General features: G+C 36.8%; 2 protein-coding genes across 7 annotated transcripts in view; one reads left to right on the top strand and one right to left on the bottom strand.

Annotated features, from left to right (window-relative positions):
- Positions 1 to 15,754, bottom strand: part of LOC127846485 (genetic suppressor element 1-like) — a 125,802-nt gene extending 110,048 nt beyond the window's left edge. For both annotated transcript variants that reach the window (XM_052377754.1, XM_052377755.1), the window contains exons 1-2: positions 13,428 to 15,754; positions 5,991 to 6,087 (exon numbers count right to left, since the gene is read on the bottom strand). In XM_052377754.1, coding sequence (XP_052233714.1) covers positions 5,991 to 6,087; positions 13,428 to 15,449 — 2,119 coding nt within the window. In that variant the 5' untranslated portion in view covers positions 15,450 to 15,754. The remainder of the gene's footprint in view (positions 1 to 5,990; positions 6,088 to 13,427) is intronic.
- Positions 1 to 27,419, top strand: part of LOC127846488 (uncharacterized) — a 496,240-nt gene that overhangs the window by 132,310 nt on the left and 336,511 nt on the right. The window lies entirely within an intron of this gene.

The raw sequence follows: 27,419 nt of genomic DNA, 5'->3' as shown, positions 1-27,419 counted from the left end.
GGGCTATTTATATGATGGGCGCATATGGAATAAGACCCATTTTCGCATGACGAGGGTCATTACAAATCTCATTGAGAATTGAAAATGCCACATTTAAGAACAATGCTTTTTGATACAAAACTGAATTCAAAATAGCAAACTTGTTAATAATGGCAGCCTATCCACACATTAAGGAATGATTTCCAGACATGCTGACCAAGTACGGCAAACATTGTGGTATGATAATTAAACGATTTTCTCTTATCGTGACACTATACTATTTCGCTAATGATTGTTTTTTCATATTGGAGGCAAAAGTGAAATTCTGCGAGATGGATTGTAACGCGTAATTGTAACAGGGCCACAATTTGTGTCGTTTGAGCATACAGAGAGTAGTCCGGAATTTCTTACACTGAACAGTGCTACATCCTTTGAATTGAGCACATACGCAGTGATGTAGCAAAAATTCAGAGGTTGTATCTAGAATCAGCTTATTAAATATTCGAAAATATTCATGCGTGCCTGTTGGCGTTATGTAAAAGTCACTAAGATGAAAACTGAGTAAAACAGCTACGCCTAAAAGCGCATTAGTGCTCTATACCTATGTTTATGTCAGCGTTGTTGACACCGTGTTAACTGCTCGGGTAACAAGTAAAGCATAAACAGCAATGTTTATATACTTTTATTCCTCCATATACAAAATACGAAGATTATTGTATATTTTGAATTTGTATATGGTGTCAAAAATCAAAAGTTTTGTACACGGAACTTTCATTATGAAGTTATATTCTTGGTGAGATAGTTATTTGATATTAGAAAAAATATTCCTTTAATATGATGGTGACTGCAAATTTTCTTTATATTAAGTTCTCATTACCATTTTCACTTTCTATGCTTTCAGAACGTCCAAAAAGCATGTTGTTTTTATTTTGTCTAAGTTATTTCTATGAAATAATAAGGATGATAAAAAGTGCACACAAAACTCGACCCGTGCGCTATGACACACACTTTATAAAGTTGAATGGCGTGTGTTAATTTCAAACTTGTGATTGATTTTGAAAAATGAATTGCGTGTTAAATTATGCAATAGCGAACATCTTCAGTGCCTTCAGCGCTTTGATTGAACTTTGCTGTCGCGATCATTAAGACAAATCTTCTTACCAAGTTTCATTAAGATTGGGCAATATATGTGTAAAAGCGGGCACAAGCTGGACCTCATGACTAAGTTTTCGATCCCAGTTTTGAACTTTGCCAAGATCTTATAGAAACAAACTTTCTGACCCAAGTATCCTGGAGATTGGGCAATACTAAGGGTGTCACGTTTACAGATTTTTCTAAACGTTTAAACGAAATGAAATAAAAAACTAGTGACCTCAAAATCAATAGGGGTCATCTACGAGTCATGATCAATGTACCTATGAAGTTTCATGATCCTAGGCCTAAGCGTTCTTGAGTTATCATCCGGAAACCATCTGGTGGACGGACGGACCGACAGACCGCATACTGACATGTGCAAAACAATATACCCCCTCTTCTTCGAAGGGGGGCATAAAAAACATTACCGTTTAAACGGTATCCCTATGTCCATTTAAAAAGCATCAGTACCATCGCATTTCCAAACCGAAAATAGTATTTTATTTCTGGAAGTAACATTCAGTGCATATCCCATTCGCGCAATGACGTGACGATGACGTCATATTAAAACCATAAAATATTATAAAACAGACCATCCGAATCACCACATGTGTATTCGTCATTCTATAAACAAGAAACCGTAGGAGACGGGTGATGCTCCCCAAAGGTTTTTTTGTCACAATATTGCACTATATATTCAGATAAAAGGAAACGTCTTGAGGGCACAGTAGTTGGGGGGACAAGTATTTTTTTATAGAAAATTTCAAAGGGCCATAACTCTTTGTTATACTAAATCATCCGACCAGAACCTGCTGATAATATGCACATCTCCTCTTGGAAGTGAAGCTTCCCATAAAGTATCATTGAATTCCGGTAATTAGTTGCTGAGAAATAGCCCGGACAAGAATTGCACTACATGTACAGTTAATGGAAAATTTCGAAAAATTTCAAAGGTCCATAACTCTGTGAAAAAATCATCTGACCAGAACCCGCTGATAATATGCACATCTCCTCTTGGTAGTGAAGCTTCCCATAAAGTTTCATTGATTTTCGGTCATTAGTTGCTAATAAATAGCCCGGAGAAAAATTGCACTATATGTACAGTTAATGGAAAATTTCAAAGGGCCATAACTCTGTTGAAAATCATCCGACCAGAACCCGCTGATAATATGCACATCTCCTCTTGGTAGTGAAGCTTCCCATAAAGTTTCAATGAATTCCGGTCATTAGTTGCTGAGAAATAGCCCGGACAAAAATTGTGAACGGACGGACACACGGACGCACGGACAGAAGGACGGACGGAACGACGAAGCGGGGACTATATGCTCCCCCCAAAATAAATTTTGGGGTAGCATAAAAACAATTTAAAGAACGTCGAAGATAATGTAAAATCAATGAAAAATACTGTTTCCGAAAATGACACTCCGAAACAAATGCACGTATTTTGCACATGAAATACAATGCACATATCATTTGACCGCAGAAAATGAAAAACCAGTTAACTAGCAAAAACATAATCAATATATAATTTGGTTAAAATATTGCTTTTCAACATGCTACCGCAGTGTTTGACTTGGCTAATCAATCACTTAAAATATTTCAAGATGGCGGCATATGCACTCTTTCGTTGCCAAGTTGTAAGATTTTCGGAAAGTAGCCAAGATTTTCTGTTAGTTTCCGTTCATGTCTGTGCCATCCGCTAACCAATCAGATATAAATTATTGCCATATTTGGTGGCCCGGATTTACAGCAAGTTCCCGGATTTTGCAGTTTGTCATCGATATACTATGTACGGCTAGTCGGCTACGTTATTTGCATCCCAATATTTATTATATTGATATTGACTGTCGTTTAAACGTTTACTGTTTTGGTAAACGTTTTTCAGCAAAACATGAAACGCGACCGTTTAAACGTTTAAATGTGACACCCTTAGGCAATACATTTCTCGTTTTGCCTGTTTACAAGTTTACAAGTTTTTTTCTAATGTGCAATAGTGACCTAGTTTTTGACCACACATGACCAAGTTTCTAACTTGGCCAAATTATAAGTGGGACAAATATTCTCACCAAGATTCATGAGGATTGGGAAATATATACCGCCTCCACTGTGTTAACTAAGTAAATGTTGATGACGTACAAGGAATGAAAAATAAAGGACAAAATGCGCACAAAAGCCAGCACGTGGTACTTGATGGAGCTTAAAAAATGGAGTACACATTTGTTGTAGATTAATGCCAAACGATCTCAGCTTGTTGAAACATGTCATTTTGTACTGTCAACTGTTTGTGAACAATAAACAAGCTCTCAAAAATGTACTTAATATTATATGCAGGGCAAAATAGATCATGCGGAAGCAAAAAAATAATTGTATTTCACTTCTATCACGTAGTTGATTTTAACACAATTAAAAGACCATTATTATAGGTAAAAAACTTGTAACTTGAACAGCATTTTTAACTTGTAGCCCATCCAAATAAATCAACTATAAGGAAATGTCTTCTTAATTATTCTTATAATGTGACATTTGTTTACAAAATTTGACCCAAGAGGAAAAATGTCATAAATCCTTTATCTTCAAACAAGGTTGTCATCAACTAGCAGTCAGTAGTCAAAAACTCATCATCATAATTATTTGGAAGATTGAGTGGTCTAGGAAAATGTTATCATAATACTTGCATGCTTGCCTCACAAAAGTCTGATGGGTGAACAAATGTGTGATTTACATAGCTTGTTTGCAATATTACTTTTTTGCTATGCTTCTATTTTATTATACATATATACAAAACACAACCAGTCATCTATCATGTGTGACTGTCAAAAAAAGTGGTTTTCAAGTTAAGTTTATTTCAATGTTATTAAGTGACTGAATATAATTATGATGAAGGTGAACCTTACCTTGCCAATTAGCAGAGCTTTTTACATTGAAAATATGTCTACAATTATGTCTTTTTAAGCTTTGAAACCTTATTTGAATGTTTAGGTAAACAAAAGAAACCTTTGTTTTAATTTGTACCGCAAAATGACCTTGGAAACAACTACAATGTTACGTAGAATATGGTGTGAATAATATACAGTTTACTCACCATATAGTAAATTTAAGAACACATAAAACACACAAGATTTTTTCACTTTTGCCATTGGGCAAAGCGTTTATTTCCTCCCCAAAGGGAAATCGTATTTTAAAGGTAAATATTTATTTGAAAGTAGACAAGGAAAAAAGAACTTTTGAAGGTTTAATTTCTCATCAAGTTATTGTTCTTTTCAATGTCTGAAAAATATCTCATTTTGGATATCAGCTAGTAAACTGCTTTAATTTTGTAAGTTTTTTTTGTTTTTTTGCTTGTGTGCGGACCTACAAAACAATGTTTTGTCAGATGCTAATCTATACCTCAAATACTTTCAACAAAGATGCAGTCTGGCTTTTTGTTCATAAAATATGTGACCACAACTCCACAAACTAATTTTTTTTTACTGGCATTATTTTGCAGCTGGAATAATTTTCAGTGGGTGAATTTATTTTTATATGGAAACCTCCATTTAATTAAAGTTAACAAGAGCAATGCATAACGGGTGCAACGCTCGGCTGCGGGTGCAGTTTTGAATAAATGAAAGCTTGTCAGAGTTTTTTTTTTATTTTTTTTTTTAGAGGTCACAGTGACCATGACCTTTGACCTAGTGACCCAAAAATGGGTGTGGCATGTAGAACTCATCAAGGTGCAGCTACATATGTAGTTTCAAAGTTTAAGGTTGAAGCACTTTGATTTTAGAGCCAATGTTCAAAACCTTAACAAAATGTTAAGGTTTTACCATGACGCTGACGGCAGATGACTAGCTGGCTATAACAATACCTTGAGTTTTCTCCGAAAACAGCCGAGCTAAAGCTCGGTTCCCACTGCCGATTAGATCAACTGGATCAAGCTCGACCAAGCGGTCGGATACTGGTCTGGTTCGGTCGGCATGAGTGGTCGAGGGCGGTTGGGTAGGTCGCCATTGGTCGGGCTCCCTACCAGATATTTTTTGACATGTCAAAAAATATCGAGAAGCTGTCGAGTAGGAAATGGATCGAGATGCGCTCGGGAAGTGATCGTGTATTCGTGGAGAAGAAGATCGAGTTGATCATGATCGAGGGGATCGGATTGATATCTTTTACACGATCTGTACCCGATCCGCTCGACCTCTACCCGAGTTATTTTAGATCGCAACACGATCCACTCGACCTCTATTCGATTTGATGTAAAAATTTACTAGACTGCTACCTGACAGCTACTCGACCGTACACTATCACTTCCCAAATGCTATTCGACTATACACGAGCACTGGACCCAATCCGCTCGACCTCTGCCCAAGTTATTTTAGATCGCTTTGTACGACTGTAGTAGGACCATCACTATCTGGTCGTGTAAAGATCTGGTGGCCGTCGAGCTGAGGTCCACTTGGTCGAGCTGAGATTGTAAAGGGCTCGGGTATAGGTCGAGATGATCGAGCGGAAATCGGAAAGATGGTTGAGTGGACGTCGTGAATGAGTCATGTGGGGGTCGTGTGTTATCGACAAGAGGTCGAGAAGAAGTCGTGTATACCCTTTTTAGTCGGGTTTGGTCGGAATATTTCGGTGATCGGGATGATCAAGTTGATCGGAATGGGCAGTGGGAACCCACCTTAAAACACAATTGAAAGGAGAAAATTGTCAGCATTATAGGTGACTTTTTTTACTGCATATCGTGTAAACCGGTAATAATACCCTTTGAAGAAAGTGATTTGAGACCTGTTCAAAACTCAAAAGAAAAGATGAAACGGTTTGTGGAAAGCCCGAAAAAGAACTGTAATACTATGTATGTGACCAACCCAACCTGATAATCTGATAAAAAATGGACACTTTACCTTGGTCCTTTCTTTTATCTGCTGATTCCATGCTTGTAGTGCTTGAAGTGACCACGGGCTGACCAGGGTAAAACTGCGGTCCAGAACTTCTGTTTTGCTGCAAACAATTAATTTCTGGTTTTCTTAATCCCTTTATTTTGATTATGTGACAATTAAAATAAAGATTTAATTTTAATGCTATACCATTTAAATTTGGAGCCAATACAATGCATGGCTAGAGGACAAATATCCATTACATGTAGGTTAAACCAGGAGAATGCGTAAAAAGTATTAATAAAGAACAAATTTAAACTTTGCCCATGGAATCATTTCAATATGGAGGATAAATGTTTGAATGATATCGGTGAAGCACTTCCTAAAAAACCCAGCTCAGACAAAAACTTAAACTTGCCAATCAAATAACAGTATAATGTGTAGTTTTCTTTCCATATAAAGACTGAAAAATATTGAGAAATAAAAAAAATAGGGCCTATGCGGTCATTTTAATATAGGGAATAACTGTTCAGTTTTAATGAAATCTGTGAAGAAAATTCTTAAACAAGAGGCCCATGAGGGCCTGAATCGCTCTACTGGCTGAAATCAATAGGGCTCAAGCCCTTGATAGTATGAACAATCTGAGTAAGTATTAAATAAACAGACCCAAAATTATCGCATAAATAAGAAGAAACGTAAAATTTAAACTTCAAATTGCTCCTTTTCAACAATAAGTTGGACAAATTTTCTTCACTCTCAATGGGGTTCTGGCCCTTGATGATATAAAACATCCTTTGAAGTTTCAAAAGGATAGAACTTTATATGCAAACAAACAAGAAATGTGTTTGTCGGAAACACTATGTCCCCTTGTGCGCCGCTTTGAATATTTTTTTACCTTTGACCTTGAAGGATGCCGTTGACCTTGGCCTTTCACCACTCAAAATGTGCAGCTCCATCATCATGAGATACACATGCATGCCAAATATGAAGTTGCTATCTTCAATATTGCAAAAATATTGGCAAAATGTTAAAGATTTTCCTTTTTTTTCAAATTCAAGGGGAGATATTTCTGGACTAATAACTCCGATATTGCTCATTTTCAAAAGGGTTTGACTCATCATTCAGATTAAGACACTGTGCAAGTAAAGAAATGATTGGATGAAAACTGTGGACTTTATTGGGTAAACAAGCCTTATTTCACAATTTTCTCAAATTCAAGGGGAGATAATTCTGGACTTTTTACTCTGATGCAGGGATCAAGCTAGACTCCAATTTTTGGGAGAAGTCACTTCTCCTTCAGCTCTGGAGAGGGAGAAGTGAGGCAGTTTTAGGGAGAAGTGGATCTTTTGCGATCACCAATGGACCATTGTGAACCATGACCCAGGGGTTTCACTGGCCCCAAAAAAGTTGTTGCCACTTTTTCACAGTGTGAAAACTGTCTGTTATTCCAACCTTATCAATATGAACAATAATTTAGGACGATTATTAAAAGAAACCTAACTACATTACATTAATGTCATTGACTGTATTATCACTTTTAAAAATAAGGTAATACATAAAAACAAGATGCGTTTGTGAAACACAATGTCCCCCTATATGACGTTTGACCTTGAAGGATGACCTTGACCTTGACTATTTTGGAGGCAGACGGCAATATTAAATGTGTATTCAAATTATACAACATCTGCACATGAATGACCCAATATTATCCGATAGCTCCACCCGTTCTCACATTTCATTCGACAACGTCATGTCATGTGTAAGCGAGCTCAATGCTGATTGGCCAGCTACCATGTGCACTTCATTTACAATAAGGTCAAGCAATGTCTAATCGGGTACAGACCGGGTTTCCTGTTCAAATTGCAAACACTTTCATTGAAACAAAGAGACAAATATAGAAAACCAGTCAGGATTAAAAAGGGCGGATGTTTTCAACAAACTTTTACTAGATTTTCGCATTTTCGCAATTTAGATTTTTCTTGAGCCAAATTTTCAATAGTTTTGCAAATGACTCAAATGGCGAACGACAGCGCGAGCATTGTGAACGTGTTATTATTGGAATAAATGCTCACTACTACAGGGCTCGTGCTGTCGTTCGCCATTTGCGAAAGCATAGCGAATTTGGCGCTAGAAAAATATAATTTGCGAATATGCTTAAATCTCGTTAAATTTCATTGAAAACATCCGCCATTTTAATCCGGAGTGTGTTTTTTAAACTATTTTTCTCTTTGTTTCCATGAACAATTTGAAGCGCATATGGTAGCGGGCCAATCAACATTGAGTTCGCTATCTGGTAATATTGGGTAATTCATGCGCAGATAATGGAATACACAGTTGATATTGTCGTCTGCCTACAATATAACGGCCGATGGCAAAAGTCGTATAAAAAATAAGTAAATGAAAAGAAGCTCTTTATAGAAAAAATAGACTTACGAATACACGTGCGGTGATACGGATGGTGCAGAAAAATCTTTACCAATTTCCTTTTATTAGGCAGAAGACTTGGAGCTTTATTTGATAACTACCTTTCAGTTTGGTATATGTCGGAGTTCAATGTCAGAAAAAAAAATTACTAAAAAAAAATAAAATCCCTACCTACCGACCCAACCAAATTTACCTGGGTCGGGTTATGCCAAACAAACAATTTTTTAAGGATGGCCTCAGTGCCCCAGATAAGCTGTGTATCTGCGTCTTTCACCCTATTAAAATGTTTAAAAACGCAAAGAAATACAATATCATGCGTATTGAAAATGCAACCAATTTGACTTTTACGCAAATTCCTTAAATTCGACGTGTACGATACTATATCTTCAATCGAAAATTCTTTGCTCATTTTCGGTATATTCTCGTTGCAATTATGATCGTAATGTGACGTCGCTTTTATTCAGCAAGTCTGCAGCGTCTGGATGAAGGAGCAGGAAAACAGTCAAAGTTATTCAAACGCTCTGCGGACTAAAAAAAAAAGAGCGGACTAGATTTCATGGTTAATTACAGCATCTGACCAAATTATTTGCGACATACATGTCTTTTTTTCAATCTGATTTAATTTGTCGCTCATTGTGCATGTATTTGTTAAGCATCTGTACTTTCAGTTTCTATAACGATGTGAAATAAAAATGAAAGACGTCCGCGATTGTTGCACCAAAATATCAATCGATCACAAACTTTTTGAACCAAGAAAGCAAGAGCCATTAAGTGACAAATCATTTGTATTATCGATTTTTTAAGTTAAATGTTTATATTATGGACAGTTTCAAGAATTAAAGATGTTATGAAAGATCAGTTTATTAAAGTTAATTATTATAGTTTACATGTCTTTTTATTGAATCAATACAAGTGTGCAGCTTCAACAGAAGTAATCTGAATCTGAATGGATACGTTGAAGTGACTAAGATTGACTTTTATTCAACGAGGAAAGCAGCAATGATTTTAAGGTATGACTTATTATAACTCATTTCACCCTATTTCAAGAGCGAAATCACCCTATTTTTTTAAATCAAAGGGTGAAAACCTTATTACCCAAATGATTATCTGGAGCACTGAAACTATTAACTAATGACATTAAATCAGGGTTGGCACCAATCGACCGCCCCCGGTTTTAACCGGTTAAAACCGCCCCGGTCAATACTCCCGAAGTGGTCATTACTGGTCAATACTGGTCGATTGAACTTTACCCCCAATTTTAATTTATATTCCATGCCTAATTAAACAATATTGATTATATAAATTAAACAGACATGTTGCCAATAATGTCTTATGCTATTAATAAAACCGCCCCGGTCAATACAATATAAAACTGCCCTGGTCAATACTCCCGAAGTGGTCATTACTGGTCAATACTGGTCGATTGAACTTTACCCCCAATTTTAATTTATATTCCATGCCTAATTAAACAATATTGATACAAGGGCTGTTTGTAAAACATGCATGCCCCCCATATGGGCTGTCCGTTGTAGTGGCAGCCATTGTGTGAATACGTTTTTTGTCACTGTGACCTTGACCTTTGACCTAGTGACCTGAAAATCAATAGGGGTCATCTGCGAGTCACGATCAATGTACCTATGAAGTGTCATGATCCTAGGCTAAAGCGTTCTTGAATTATCATCCGAAAAACATTTTACTATTTCGGGTCACCGTGACCTTGACCCTTGACCTTTGACCTTGTGACCTCAAAATCAATAGGGGTCATCTGCAAGTCATGATCAATCTACCTATCAAGTTTCATGATCCTTGGCATATGCGTTCTTGAGTTATCATCCGAAAACCATTTTACTATTTCGGGTCACCGTGACCTTGACCTTTGACCTAGTGACCTCAAAATCAATAGGGGTCATCTGCGAGTCATAATCAATCTACCCATGAAGTTTCATGATCCTAGGTGTATGCATTCTTGAGTTATCATCCGGAAACCATTTTACTATTTCGGGTCACCTTGACCTTGACCTTTGACCTAGTGACCTCAAAATCAATAGGGGTCATCTGCGAGTCATGATCAATCTACCCATGAAGTTTCATGATCCTAGGCGTATGCGTTCTTGAGTTATCATTAAAAAACCATTTTACTATTTCGGGTCACCGTGACCTTGACCTTTGACCTAGTGACCTCAAAATCAATAGGGGTCATCTGCGAGTCATGATCAATGTACCTATGAAGTTTCATGATCCTAGGCCCAAGCGTTCTTGAGTTATCGTCTGACAACCACCTGGTGGACGGACCGACCGACAGACCGACCGACAGACCGACATGAGCAAAGCAATATACCCCCTCTTCTTCGAAGGGGGGCATAAATATAAATTAAACAGACATGTTGCCAATAATGTCTTAAGCTATTAATACCCACTATTTTATACCTGTTCATGCAATTTGTAGGCCAATCTCTCAAAATTTTGCAAATAAGTCAAAGTTGGTCAATTGGATTTTTCTGGTTGATTGAACTTTTTTTCAATTCTTATGAATTATGATGCTCAGATAATTCTGTGCTTGATTCAACAAGAACCTGTCAATTACTGTTTATGAGTTGTTCCTCATACCCCACTGTCCCCACAGTCTTCTAACAGTCTTCTCACCTATACAGGTTGGGGCACCCAAAACTGATAATAGGGCCTTAATCCTTACTTGTCATGTATTCTTGCATTGATTTCTTTAAATACTTTTTTAACAAAATAGTGAAAAAAACTTTCATTTGTATTGATATAAGAATATAAAAACATCATAAAAGATAATTATTAAAAGAAAAAAATAATTGAAAAGAAGAGTAGACCCACTATTGGAAAACATTATTTGTTGGCAAAATCGAACTTTGATTGGTTATTCATTTGAATACCAATTGAACTTTTTAATATGAAAGGGAAAAAAAACCTCTTAATACAGAAAGGAAACAAGTTAGAAGTAACTATTAAATTAATAGCAAGTACAATGTAATCTTCTTTTGTGTGAGTGATACAGGGGACAAAAATATTCATAAACTGCACTCGTCCTGCAGGACCAGTGCATTAAAATTTTCACTCGTCCTGCAAACACACGCACTCGTCCATCAAATATGTGTGAAATAAAGATTGCAAAGGGCTGATATGACTTATAAAATTTCCTAAAGTATATTACTGCTAAGCAGTGAAATAAGTTACTTTATTTATGAGGAACACAAAATAAATAATTTTTTCTAATGCTCGCGTGCTTTCCGTTTCGGACGTTTAAAAAAATCGCCCCCGCCCCCTTTTAAGAACGCTCGTATGTCAGACATTTTTCAAACGAAATTCAGATTGGTTTAAATCTGGTTTAAAACCGTACTTCACGCTTAAATAATTCTTTAAAAGTCAATACTAACAGTGACTGCAGTCGCATGGTTCCCTGTCAACATGTACGCGCAAAGCTTACACCAAAAAGCCAATATTTACTCGGGACACAAGTCTCGCATAACAACGCGCACCTGCTGTATGAAATTTACAATTACAATTTCCGGTTCATTCGCATTCTACTTTCGGAATAGATATGCTTTTAGAAAATGATTTTATTAAATGAAAAATAGTCTTACTGGTCAGAAAACTCATTTTTTAACATCAGCTTTTTTTCACTCGTCCTGTAGGACGAGAGCTTTAGGGAAATTCACTCGTCCTTTCAAGATTTCACTCGTCAATACGAGCGGACGAGTGGAATTTTTGTCCCCTGGTGAAATAGCCTAAGGGCAGATTTGCTTAATTGTCAATATCAGAGACATAACACTGCATGCATTTTATTACCAACTAAGAGGCCAGATTTATAACCCTAGAATACACACGAGTTCTGTTTGTCCATCTGCTTATCAAATAGATATATCAATAGATTAGTGAAATGCTATGGTACCTACAATAGTAATAATACTTTAGTAACAGATGTGATACTCTGAGATAAAGATATTGCCTTAGTCCTTATGTAGTTGAGGCTGTTTCCATAAATAATAAAGAAGTAACTTTTACAGCTTTAAAGATTTTTACTATAGTAGTGGGGGACATATTGTTTTTGCCCTGCCTGTTTGTTGGTTGGTTGGTCTGTTGGTTGGTTGGTTGGTCTGTTTGCGCCAACTTTAACATTTTGCAATAACTTTTGTTATATTGAATATAGCAACTTGATATTTGGCATGAACGTGTATCTCATGGAGCTGCACATTTTGAGTGGTTAAAGGTCAAGGTCAAGGTCATCCTTCAAGGTCAGAGGTCAAATATATGTGTCCAAAATCGCTCATTTTATGAATACTTTTGCAATATTGAAGATAGCAACTTGATATTTGTCATGCATGTGTATCTCATGGAGCTGCACATTTTGAGTGGTGAAGGGTCAAGGTCAAGGTCATCCTTCAAGGTCAAACGTCATATAGGGGGACATTGTGTTTCACAAACACATCTTGTTTTTACAATAAATAACTCAGAAAAAGTTTATCAATTACAGAACAATTATTGATTTAATATAAAATGGCTCCTTTGTAATGTTTAGATGCTACAATTTTCAATTGACCAGTATTGACCAGTAAAGACCAGTATTGACCGGTTTTAACCGGGTATTGACTGCCGGCCCGGTCAATATGCCAATTGACCGGTCAATATGCCAACCCTGCATTAAATGCGGACAGACCTATTTCAAAAGAAAAGTAAAATGCCGTTTGTGATCATTAATGGGCTTGATGGTAATATTTGCAAACAATAAAAACAAATGAACATTTTTAATTTTTATGAAACTTTAAATAAACTGGTAAATCGGTATACCTCATGATGGTTTGTGCATCAAACCACTAAACTATCATATTAAGGTATTTGAGACATTTTTGCTAAATATTTTCTTTCATAAAAACATTTTGTTACAAAGCACATGTATTTATAGAAAAGCGTATTTACCCAACTGACCAATCATATTTTATATTAAGTTATCCCTGGGCATGTAAGATTTTTAAAGATTTTGCCAAGACTGCTATATACCCCCTTTATTAAACTCACCTTGTCAACGTATTCAGAGAGATTAGATTTCTTCCAGTTAAACTTCCTCTGTGCCTGTGGTACGCCCATACGTTCGAACTCGGTGAACTGCTGCATCAAGCTGTACGCGCATGTTTTACACGCTACAACCCTTTCCCCTTCGTCAATCTTCATAGCACCAACAGGAGCTGTGAAGTCATTCAGGAAGTTAAAATTCTTCACCACAATGCTTCTCATGTACTTTCGCTCATTAACTCCCGCACAAATGTAGCAAACATAGTCAGGCAGACAATATTTTCGTAGCCAACGGTTACTGTCTGCTGGATTGCTGGACTGTTCGTACTCCTGCCACTGTCGTAGAAGGTTATAGTAGCACAACTTGCATAAAATAGCACATCCTTCTTCTGTGAGGGGTTCAGCACCCGTTGCTGGTGAGCAATTAGCCAGGAAGGGAAAGAAAGGTTCTACTTGAGCATTAATATGTTTGGCTTCATGTTTTGTCGGATAGGAACTCGTTAGCTTCATTTTGAAAATCAAACATTCCTGGGCACACAAGAAACAAACTTTATGAGGTATTTCTGTCACCTGTTGAAGTGGATGAGGCACAGTCTTGAAGTTGCTGCTAGTCGTGTTGGCATCAGCAGTTGTGGAAGCATGAGAGTTTACAATGCTATCGCAATTTTTAACAGGACTACAGGACATATCAGGACTCCTTGAGCATGGTCTAAGGGAAGAGTTATTGTCAGACGCTATGGCCAAGAGTCCATGTGCTAATCCTGGTTCTGAAATTTTAGGTGTAGAGCCTGAAGAAGAAGTGTTAATATTCAAAGGTTCAACTCCTTCACCAAGATCATGATTTTTCGTTGCTCTGGATGAAAATTGCCTAGCGGGGTCAGATTTATCCATCAGGAAATTTAAAGAATATTGCCTGTTATAGACATTCACACCTTCTTTTTCTTGAAACTCCCACTGACAGCTAAGATGCCCATTACATTGTATGCAAACAATCACAGTACCGTCTGAGCGGAGGGGCTCAGCTCCAGATGGTCTTTTTAAGTCTCTTACAAAAGGAAAAAACATGGAGTTTAAGGAAGGCCTCTTTGGAGGAAGGGTGTGAAGAAGACGAATGTGATCAGCTATGTATGGACTTCCACAAATGTAGCAATGATATGTTGAAACATCTTCATTAGCAGCATATTTCTCTGTCTTGACTTCAGCCTCTTGTTTATCGATTCTGTCTTCCCGCAAAAACTTGAATGCCCTTAAAGGCAGTGGGGTTCCCGTCATTTCATATGCCTGCCACTGTTGAAAAAGAACATTTTTGCAGTTAGTGCAGCTTTTCACTCGACCACTCCTTGACATATATTCAGCTCCTGGGCAGGGTTCTACTCTTTCAAGTGCAGGAAAATATGGCTCACCTGTTCCGTGGTCAAACACATTCAGATAATTATAATTTGTATGTGAATAAACATTACCACAAACAAAGCAGATGGCAGACACTGATGACTCAACAGGGCATTTGTTAGCTTCATTTTTGTCCACAACTTTCTTGGGATTTGAAAGATCTAGAGCAGAGATTTTGTTTGATTTATCCTGTTCGTTGTTTTTCTTACTATCATGAGAGCTGTAGTTTGAAACACTCACTTTGCTATTATTGAATAATTCACCATCAGCAGCCTGGTCTGGTGATCCACGATCATCAACACCAGGCGGATATTGCAATCCCATAACTTGAGCAATGTACTCTCCTTGTATGCGCATCTCGGCTCCAGTAAAACTGCCATTGTCTGAGCGTTTCAACCAATACAATCGTTTTACAGCGGGAGTCTTAGACCTTTCATACGAGTCCCATTGTTGGGTGAGGAACATATAACACACTGCACAGCTGTCTATAAGTCCTTCCCGAGTCACATCCCTGGCACCCTTCGGCAGCTCGTGATGTGCCAAAAATGGAAAGTACGGTTCATGGTCGTACGGCCGAACCCGCAAACGTGTCTCTGCTCCAGCACTTCCACAAACATAGCAGATTAATGGCCCTGGCATTTCAGGAATCAAAAATGTTTGTTGTTTAACAAGTTTCTTTGATTGTCCACGTAAAAGCAGACACAATCTGTAATGAATAAGGCAATAGCCCCTGAAAAGGCAGTGTTTGGTGCAATTGACTCATATCAACGAAGTAATCGACGGACTGCTACTTTTCTGATGAATGTCAACTGTTGCATTACACACTATATCCATAGATACGGTAATTGTGTCAAAGCTGTTGAGTTTAATTTTAAAATATGTAAGAAACAATGACAAAAAAATCTAAACTTGGAGGGAAACTTTATGATAGTCGCCATCTTGCCCAAAAAACTATATCAACTTCCGGTTATTGTGCTACAAACTAAAGTCTCACAACACTATAACTAAACATCTGGCAGCGATTACCTCCCCTGAGAGAACAGCTCAGGATCACGCTGTCGCAAAATCGCAGTACAGTATCGAAGGGAAAACGTTTGATATCCAACAAGAAAGCCACTGATGCAAAGCATCAAAGGGTTGCCACCTTACAGTTTATATGTCGACAAACAAGGAAAAAATATAGGTCATTATTGTATCTGCAAATAAATTATTCAATCACAGCAAATAATCACTATAATCACGGAGTGTATATTGACAGGAGATGAATCGAGTATTTGACCCTTACTGTAGTAAATTCAATCTTATGCAAAAACTATTCATCCGATTTTATTGGTTTATACGTTATCTTGTTGCTTATTAATTCCTCTTTCAAAAAAATATAACTTTTAGTATATTCCCGTTGTTATTAATGGATTTATAGCGAGTTAAACACAAGAAATACACATTTTATGTTTTACCACCGCGCGTTTTAACGTGTTGTGGCTATCGATCTTTTACGATTAGCGTACAGCGAAGCGCCGAGGTTATACATTTTGATGTACCCACTCACGTCTTTTGTTAAATTATAGTTTCATTTCTCGGCCGATTTTGACAAATTATATATCATTAGAAAGCTTACGTTACGTAGTAAACAGATATATCAATATATATTAAGTTTTTCTTCTGATTTCGACAGCCCGGCGAGTTATAACTTTAACTTTTGCAAATATCATACCGTTTTGGAGTTTTAGAATGTAGATTTACGGTTGACATGTTCGTACTTAATACCAATTTGTAGCGTTTATATTTGGAGTTCAGTTTTAAAAATTACATCTTGCTTAGGAGAATAGAATTCTGTATACGATAGAAAAAAAATTTGTTTAAAAACGAAAGTAATTAAGGAATGAAGGCGGGAAAATGTAGCGCGCGTTCCTAACGCACTGAACTGATGCTACGGTCTTGGCGATTATGCTTTTGTTTAGAAACCGGCCATTGAATTTCTTTTGCCATCTTATTATATTTTTTATGGAATATATTGTAGTATTTTGTTCACGAAACATATCAATAAAGCTTATTATAAATGAATCTTAATAAATTAACGATTTCAGCTCTTGTTTATAACACAGAAAGGGTGTAAAATTTATGATGAAACAGCGTATATAGCGGACCCTCTCGATATTATTCGGCTTTGCATGCATACTTGAAATAAAATGGGTGTCAAAAACATTCATCGTTTGCTGTTTATTATCAACAAGGTAATTATGTATAATTATTTGAAATGTTATTTACCTTTAATTATCAATTTATTAAAGATTCTTGAAAATCACGGTCCGTGTTACGCGGGTCATTTCGTATTTTGACATCAGGGCATCATGTCCAACTATTGAAAATCAGATTTTTTTTTCTCCGGGACGATGACGGCTTGGATTTAGACAGGCAGACAGATAGTTTATTCAGACTTAAACAACAGTACATCGTCTTCAACTCAAATATATAAATTATTTTTAGACGAATTGTTAGGTGATTACACATATAGCAGTGATGATTCTGAGCATGTTGCCATGTTTCTTATCCGTGTAATCTAGAGTCCATGGTTTGAGCATTTTTATCGCGGTGTTCAAAAAAAGATATCTCAATAATCTTGTTTATTGATAGATCTGTGGTTTTATTGCCCCTGTGTTCAGCACAAACCAATTATCTCGTTATGATCAGAAACTGTGCCGACCAATACTAAATAACACTATGGTGTCATACGCCACAGCAGGGACCTATACTTGTATATTGGTCCCTAACCACAGGTGGCAATGTCTGGTCAGATTACACTTTTTATGATACCTCCATGTCTTCTCGTGGTATTAGTGGTCATTTATTGGAGTAATGTAACGCCAAATACTCAATTTTGCGTTTATAAGATATGTAGCGTATTGAAAACATTTATAGTCATCTGCCCATACAGATTGCCATAAACTAAATACTGTATAGATGTCAGCCAGCTAAATCACAATAATTATAAGTGCTTAATACCTATACATGTACATTTTAAACATTTTAAAAATTTAATACTTAACACTTAACGTATTTAGCGGGTACCGGTAAAAAAAACTCCGTCATTTCGTAGTTCCATAAAGAGTGTATGGTAGTGTACGGAACAACATAATTAAAAACAGCATTCTCATTTGACCACAACGGGGTTAAATAATCTTTCCGAAAAATACAAATAATACAGAGTTTTAATTTAGAATTCTATATATTTATAACTCTGTTAACTTATAAAGATATTTCAATATACATGCATAGACAGTTGGCCGTGATTTTCAAGAATCTTTAAATAATTTTAATTAATTGATAATTTATGGTTAATAACCTTTCATATTATTTTACATAATTACCTTTTTGATAATAAACAACAAACGATGAATGTTTTGACACCCATTATATTTGAAGTATGCAAAGCCGAAAAATATCAAGAGGGTCCGCTATACATTTGTATACGCTGTTTCATCATAAAATTAACACCCTTTCTGTGTTATAATCAAGAGCTGAAATCGTAAATTTATTAAGCTTCATTAATACTTAGCTTTATGGATATGTCTCTAGAACAAAATATTTCAATATATTCCATAAAAAATATAATAATCGTGGCAAAGGAAATTCAATGGCCGGTATCTAAACAAAAGCATAATCGCCATCAGTTCGGTTCGTTAGGACCGCGCGCTACTTATTTCCGCCTTCATTCCTTACTTGCTTTCATTTTTAAACCAATTTTTTTTCTATCATATACAGAATTCTATTCTCCTAAGCAAGATGTTATTTTTAAAACTGAACTCCAAATATAAACGCTACAAATCGGTATAAAGTACAAACATGTCAACCGTAAATCTAGATTCTAAAACTCCAAAACGGTATGATATTTGCAAAAGTTAAAGTTATAACTCGCCGAGCTGCCAAAATCAGAAGAAAAACTTAATATATATTTATATATCTGAAAACTACATTACGTAAGCTTTCTAATGATATATAATTTGTCAAAATCGGCCTAGAAATGAAACTATAATTTAACAAAATACGTGAGTGGGTACATCAAATGTATAACATCGGCGCTTCGATAAAAGATCGACAGATACGACACGGTCACGTGACTTAGACACAACAAGATATTTGGCGTAACGGTCCCGTTTCATATCCGTGTAATCTAGAGTCCGTGCTATAATATACTATATAGTAACTATATAGACTCATTTTTTAACAAGATGTGTTTGTGAAACACAATGTCCCCCTATATGACGTTTGACCTTGAAGGATGACCTTGACCTTGACCCTTCACCACTCCATGAGATACACATGCATGTCAAATATAAAATTGCTAGCTTCAATATTGCAGAAGTTACATTACATGAGCAATTTTGACCCATATATTTGACCTAGAAGGATGACCTTGACCTTGACCTTTCACCACTATAAATGTGCAGCTCCATGAGATACACATGCATGCCAAATATCAAGTTGCTATCTTCAATATTGCAAAAGTATTCATAAAATAAGCGATTTGGGCAACATATATTTGACCTCTGACCTTGAAGGATGACCTTGACCTTTCACCACTCAAAATGTGCAGCTCCATAAGTTACACATGCATGCCAAATATCAAGTTGCTATCTTCAATATTGCAAAAGTATTCATAAAATAAGCGATTTGGGCCACATATATTTGACCTCTGACCTTGAAGGATGACCTTAACCTGGACCTTTCACCACTCAAAATGTGCAGCTCCATAAGATACACATGCATGCCAAATATCAAGTTGCTATCTTCAATATTGCAAAAGTATTCATAAAATGAGCGATTTTGGCCACATATATTTGACCTCTGACCTTGAAGGATGACCTTGATCTTGACCTTTCACCACTCAAAATGTGCAGCTCCATGAGATACACAGGCATGCCAAATATCAAGTTGCTATATTCAATAAAGCAAATGTTATTGCAAAATGTTAAAGTTGGCGCAAACCAGCCAACAGACCAACAGACCAACAGACAGGGCAAAAACAATATGTTCCCCACTACTATAGTGGGGGACATAACTAGATAAAGTTTTGTTATTGCTAATTTGAAACGAAACTTGAAACAAACACACACAAAAATGGTGTCCGTATGGGAATAGTGCAAAACGTAGTTACCTACTTAACATAGAGGAAACACATTTTCCTGTGTTTAAAATGTACACCGTGTTCATTTATTATATACGAATGAGCATTTACCACACTCCTTGAGAAGGTATATACAAATCCTTCGATCCCTTTCTGGCGTAGCTGTTAAACCCAGCGTCTCACCTTAAATGGCCAGCAGACACGAATTAATACATTCGCATTATAACATTGACTGATTTTAGCATTATCACCCGGAACATTGGCCACATCACCGCGTCTTTGTAGTATAGGATGTTACACTGAACAGTGTTTGGAAATGCGGACTACTCTCTGCACGTTCATACGAATCATAGAACACATTTTTGCCCAGTTACAATTACGCATTACCATTAAATTCCATCCCAAAGACTTTCAGGGTCAGACAAGGTCAGTTAGTCGTCAGAGGAAAACGGAATGCACTATCAATACACGATAACATAGTATTGCTTTTAAGATATCAAAAACACAAATTTAAGGGAACGAAAGGATTGAAAACTATTCTGTAAATGCCATTTGTTTTGTATTATGAGACAAAACTACAGAAACACTACAGAAATAGTAAACATGGAAAGGTCAATCGTTTAAATATCTAAACACACATGTGTGACATGTGTGACGTACACACATGTGTGACATGTCTGACGTACACACATGTGTGACATGTCTGACGTACGCGGTCATTCTGTCTTAAAATATTTCCTGCAATCCCGATTAGGATACCGACATTTGCAGGTTTGCTATAAATACATGTAATAAACAGCGTGACTTCAATATTCTATTGGAAATGTTCGTGGTTCGATGTTCCATTTACAAGACGCAATGAAGATCTGCGTCATGAAAAAAATGGGTCTTATGTAATATACAACAAGCGTAGCTCCAGCCCAGCCTGCGCATCCACGCAGTCTTGTCAGGTTCAGCCTCTTAATACAGTGTACCTATAGGGTGGACCTGCTCCTGCGACCTTTCGGGGGGGGGGGGGGGGGGACCTTGATTTTGAGCCAAAGTGGGTCAAATTTTCTCCGGCTATCCGGGTATTCGCAATAGATATCACTTTGATCCAAATAGACCTGTGCATGTTGGCCAATGAGGCCTTAATGTGCTCTGGAAGAGACGCTCATTTGTGGCTCGACCGATGAGCAGTTAAGAAGTCGAAAAGTAGAAGAGTGGTGGAATATAATATTATATAACCAGATATCCTTACATTGATTAGGTGCCGAATATGTGATTACCGTTATTAAGTAATGATGAATTAAGTTGTATCTATTTCACCTGATGATGTTTTATTGTTATGTTTTACCGCCATTTTATTTATTTAAAAACTCAGTAGCTATGTAATGGTTAGGGACATAGTTATGCTCAATGGGTCATTGTCGACCTGAAATGGCCCACAAGTCACCCGGGGGTGACTAGAAGCCGATTCATGTCACCCTGGTGTGACTTCAAGCCGATTCTTGTCACCCGGGGTGACTAGAAGCCGATTCATGTCACCCTGGGGTAAAATGAACCCGATTCTAGTCACCCAGGGGTGACTATCGTCGGCTTGAAGTCACCACAGGGTGACATGAATCGGCTTCTAGTCAAAATACATACTAGACGATTTAAATTTTATGTTTTATTGAATGGTATGTTTGAACAGGGACCTATACAAACAATGTATGTTTGTATAGGTCTCTGGTTTGAAGACTGTACATGAGCATTGATTATGTGCTCTCCGCCCAAGAGAGGTTTCGAGCGAGATACAAGTGACGCCCCGATTCCAGAGGCGCCCCTTGTTATTTTAAGTGCCCTGTGTAAATCACCGATACACAATAACCCCGATTAACGCCCCTCGCGGAAGACAGGTTAGTGTTGTTAGAATTTTCAAGGAGGGAGAAAATTCATTACTTCACAACACAGTATATGTAGTCTACATTTTATTTACACACTATGAGAATAAATATATACACCAATAATGTTTATTTGTTAACTGTCTTCACAATCTAGGTAAAATCCATTCTCTATCATACTGCCACCAACTCTCCCGTACTACTTGTATCTTACATCTCTACGTTCAATTCTACTCTCTCCCAGCTTCTCACTGCACCTGGCTTTTATACAAATCTGCCCACCCTCCCATATTTGGATGTGTGGAAAGACACTGATAGGACCTAACATTTATTATTGCAACTGTTGAAATATCTGCATGACAGCAGACTTTGCCGAGCAACAAACCAGAATAGTCTTTATTAAGAAATTATGACCACATGGTATCCTGTTCTGATAACAAATGTCCACCATGCCCCGATGGCATTAAACAAAGCAGTCTAAATTGAGTTCATATACTAAAAATTACAACACTGTATAAGTTAGCAACAACAGTGTAAAACAATAACTAAGTGCAGTGACCCCACTAGTTATGATTGCGCTGGAACAGAATACCACTTTACGTTGCTTGAAAAATAAGCTTTATAAGTGCAGAGAAAAGGGTTAGATAGTTAAAATGGTAAATGATGAACATTCAAATCATGCACAGGATTACAATTTTTTTATCTGGGAATCAAAAGTAAGTCATGTCCTCAAGACCAAGACGCACAGACGAGGTGGAGATTTGTCAAGTGCGCGCAATCATCCCCGCCGGTACGCTCTACCCAACACATTTTTGTTATTTTCGACCACATGATGGATAAACATATGAGTTGATAAGAGTTGCATAAATAGCCATACCGCGCAGATATTAAATTAATAGTACCACGATATTTAAACTATCTAAAAGGGTTGCACTAGGGGTACCGGAGCGATCCATGTGCGTACGCTTGCAACTTCCATGTATGGTAGTTTATTGACTGAGTATTGTCGTAGGGTGCTAGCTACAGCCCAGTGGGAGAAGGAAAAAAGTCTCCGAAGCCCTAGTTTGTTATAAATAGCGTTTTTTTTAAAGATAGAGTATAGACCATACATGGTGGGTGTACAGCCTATTGGTATTCGTGTTTGAGAAAATGTACCCTTCCTTCATTTTGGTCCGTTTTTAGATGGTTGATGTATGGAGTGTGGTTTTGTTTAATGTTGTATTTGATTTTAGAAATATGTTGAAAGCAAAACATTCGTAACTGTGTTTACGACCTTGTTATACCTAAATTCAGCCGTCATTATGCATTGCTTAGTGGTATGAGAGATAGAGCAGGCAAATCGGCATACACCTAAGGCCACCAGTCACCGAAATCCTGCTCTTCGCAAGTATGCAGACTGGCCTTGAGCTACGTTGGCCGCGCATATGCCGTAAGATCAATTTTCGCATGACGCGGATGTAACAGTGTTATTTGAATGTGTGGAAAGAAAACCGCGTCTTAATAAGATTTCAAATATATGTTTCGATGACAGAGAAATAAATTCATAACAATCATGTGTTCTAACGTAGTAAAATTTGTATTTACGAACAATATGATGTGGTTTAACCCATGTATGCCTAGTGGACTCTCCCATCCTTCTGAATTGGATCAATTTATTTCCAAAATTAGGGATGTCTGGTATATTTATTTCTATATTTAGAATATTTCTTACAAAAATTCCATTAAGCAAACATCGCAGACCCTGATGAGACGCCGCATCATGCGGCGTCTAATCTGGGTCTACGCTGTTTGCCAAGGCCTTTTTTCTAGACGCTATAAATGGGTTAATATACGTGCACTTCATAAACATTTCACGCGGTGGATATGCGGCTATTAAATGAAAAACGAACAACAATACTCAAACGTTTTTTTTTACATTGATGACTAAAAAAGGTACATTTTCTACATCAATTTTAAGGACAGGATATACAACGAATAAATTTCAAATATATTTCTTATTTCACAATCATCATTCAATTATAAGATTATGGAGCATTTCAGATAACTTATGTACAGATACTTCAGTTCCTATTAACATGTAATTAAGCAAAACAAGAAATATCTTTAAAAAAGATATACGGCGTAAATAGTTTAATGAATGAGATCAAGGATAGAGAATGTCTTTTTCTGTGCAGTTCTTAGCTGCATCACACGCAGTACGGGATGTTACGGGGAGTTTTCGCGGCTTATTTTACATTATAACATATTGCTGGTCATAAACCTATAGATACAAAACAGAAAACCAAAAGAAGAATGGAAGTGAAATTTAAACATATGAGTCAACCGGCCACACGAGAACAAACCTGTTTTAGTGGTCTGTCGGGCATTGCTATTTGATTCGATTATTAACAGTATCGAGAATCATCGTGCTCATGCTTAAAGTGATATTATGGGCATTTTGCACTGTTGAATTGAGCTGAAAAGAATTAACAGGTCAAAATAGTTAGTTAAAATGTGGTTACTGATCAATTATCTGCAACTCACCTTGCTACCAGTTGTTTATAAAAATATATTTTATATTCGATATTCTTACGTGACCCACCCAGTCCTGTAAGCCGAAATGATCCGTAAAACAATATTGTGTCTTTGTGTCGTATGAACAAATCTGCACTAAAACTAAATTTAGGTTCAACTCGTAAACGCATGATCAGTTGTCAAACGAATGTACGGTTAATATTCAAATGCATTATTTTTCTCTTTCTGGTATATTGTTTTAGTATGTTGATGCTGCATTAATTACTATAAGTGTATATGAATAAACATCAAAAATAATCAACGGTTGCGATAGACACCTATAAACTGTTACATGCTCATAATATCACTTTAGTACATTAGGCAATATGGTGGAATAATTATTGTTAAATTTATTAAAAATAATATTTATCATTGTATTGTTGAAAACACATTAAGAATCTATTATTGACATACCATAATTATATTGCTGAATATCTTCTTTTAACATATTTCTGGTCTAAAGAAAATTCCAGGTCACCTAGTTCACGGATAGCGTCTTTATTATATAACGATTATTTTACTGACCGCGAACTCCGGTGATGACCTGTATATAAACTCTGAATGTCCGCGACTTGACCCGAAACCTCGCGGGTTGAAATGCAATTCTTTAAAGTGAGGCCTCGCTTCCACTGCTCTTTATACTTTTACATGTTAACATGTTGACAGGAATATGGAAGTAAGTACTAAATATGAGAACATAGCCTTTTAAGTATAAACGCTTTTGCGCTGGTAATACTCTGAAAATAAAAGGTGTACGCACAAACTGTATTGATGTCGAGAATTGAGTGTAAAACTGTTCTATCTATTAAGCCTTTTCATTAGATATAAAATTGTTTCATACAGTAAAACAGTGTTACAAAGACGCGGATATGTTTCCAATGTTCTGGTGGTATACTCAAATCAGCCAATGGAATAAATGAAGTGTATTCATTCGTACCTAGCCGCGGGAAATTTTATTTGAATTTTATTGGACACTTACAAAGGTCAAGTCAGGGTGAAAAGCTGGCTTATGCAGCTTACGCCGAAAAATAACGATTTAAAGCCAAATGCGACCAGAGTATATCCAGACAAGCCTTCGCATGCTGACAATCTTGTCAAGAGCTACGTTGTCTGCGAGGGTAGCTCCTGGCCAGACTGCACCACTGGCCGCTTTGTCATAAGACACATTTTCGCATGACGCGGATAATTTCGATTCAAAGACAGAATTAAGATAAAATTCAAAAACAAATCGCTGCTTTCTAGGATCGGTAATATATGATTTATAAATTTATGTTTCATTCATACTCATTTCATAATACAATACTTAAAAGATGCGTGTGAAAACACATTCGTTGTGGATTATATCACATACATGTCAGAGGGGTTGTAACATTAAAAGAATAGGGCGGCGAATATTCAACAGGTTGAAAACTATACAGAAATACACAAAGACGTAATGATTCGATTTTTTCTGTTTTATTTAATTTCCAATACTCAGTATATAAGCGAAATCTCCATTGTGAATGATCGGTTTGAGCCCTGCACAAATACCAAAAATCAACAACATCAATACGAAAAAATTCCTGGCAAAAGAATAATATATGGAACACTCGCGTCACGCACTCTTTCTTGTTATATTCGATTGCGACTAAACGAAGTCCTTGGCAATGACTTCCACGTCTAGCGTCTTATACACTATGAATTTGGAACGTGATGAGTTGAATGAGTCACGTCAGAGTTACGGATGTCCGAAGATACGTCTTAAGTCGTCTTTCGGCGGAGAACGCTTTCTCACTTCTAGTGTTCGTAAATTACCAGAATGTGATGGTTGATGCAGATGATATCCTTCGTGTTTCCGGATTTTCTATGGACAATCCTTCCAGTGGAACATTCCCTGAAGCATAAAGCTGACCTCTGCCTTCGTGGCATTGAGTTTCATGGCAGAGAAAACATAATGCGAAGAGTTTTGTCTGAATAAAATAATTATATAAATTAATTATGTAATATAACTTCACAAAATGTGTAAATATATCAAACAATGTACGTTTGCATATAAGTTCTTATGGTTTTGTCTTCCCAAGTTCAATTATGAATCAGGAGTATTTATGTTGATTAAGAATATTAAACGTTAACATTCAGAAACGTAAAATAACTCGATCCGAATTTCCAATCAAATGCTACAGAAATGAAAGAGAAGTGGTGTATTTATCTTTGTGTACCTATTTTGTATCATAGCAATTTTGAGTCAATGGTGATCTTAATCTACAATTTACTACTAATATAATGACAAACACGGAGATAACCATTATCACGGCACATGGTGTTATTGGTCGAAGTGCAGTTTAATGCAAACGTCAAGGTGGCATCAAAGTCGTAGAAGTCACGTCAAGAACTTCGAATGGACGCGATGACCATCGCATTTTGACGGGAATCAGATTTCTAAGAGACACGTTCCTACGCTTTTCAAAAACTGACTTTTGTCATGGTAAGGACGCCAATCCGATGTGACTCGGTATAACTATGGAAAGCCTTTTGTGACATTGACTGTACCAAAATTAGTGAAGCGAAACGAGTTGCTACCCTCTTAATAAACTGGATTCTTACCTATGGTATCAGGGTCCAATCCCCTTTCCCAGCGCACGTGAGCTTACCGGACAAGGGGGTTTCCTCTGGTTATTCACAGTTCCCCACACACCACACTTAGATTGAATATTTTTCAGTAAAAACGACATAGCAGGAAATTTAATATCCTTTTCAAAAATTCGTATACAGCTTTTGTTAGCCCAGATATGCAAGTAAAAGTGCAGCATTAGAGGGACCTCATAAACTTCAAAATACGTACAGCATAAAATGGTCATGAGTGGATGGATGACTCCTGTCACGGCCATCGTGACTAAAATCTCAGTTGTATTTTCTTATGCTGGATTTCGAACAGTTCGGAATTTTCACTCCATAAGCGCATATGTACTAACATAATAATTCAACCGCTTAATTGCTGTTATATCTCATGTCACCGGGTATTTGTAGTTGTAGGTGTGATTTTGTTTACAGTTTTAATCGTTTAATAAATCGTTTATCTAAGCCGCA

Source organism: Dreissena polymorpha, chromosome 9 (genome assembly GCF_020536995.1).
Source record: "Dreissena polymorpha isolate Duluth1 chromosome 9, UMN_Dpol_1.0, whole genome shotgun sequence".
NCBI classification, from domain to species: domain Eukaryota; kingdom Metazoa; phylum Mollusca; class Bivalvia; order Myida; family Dreissenidae; genus Dreissena; species Dreissena polymorpha.
This window is presented reverse-complemented; position numbering and strand designations above follow the sequence as displayed.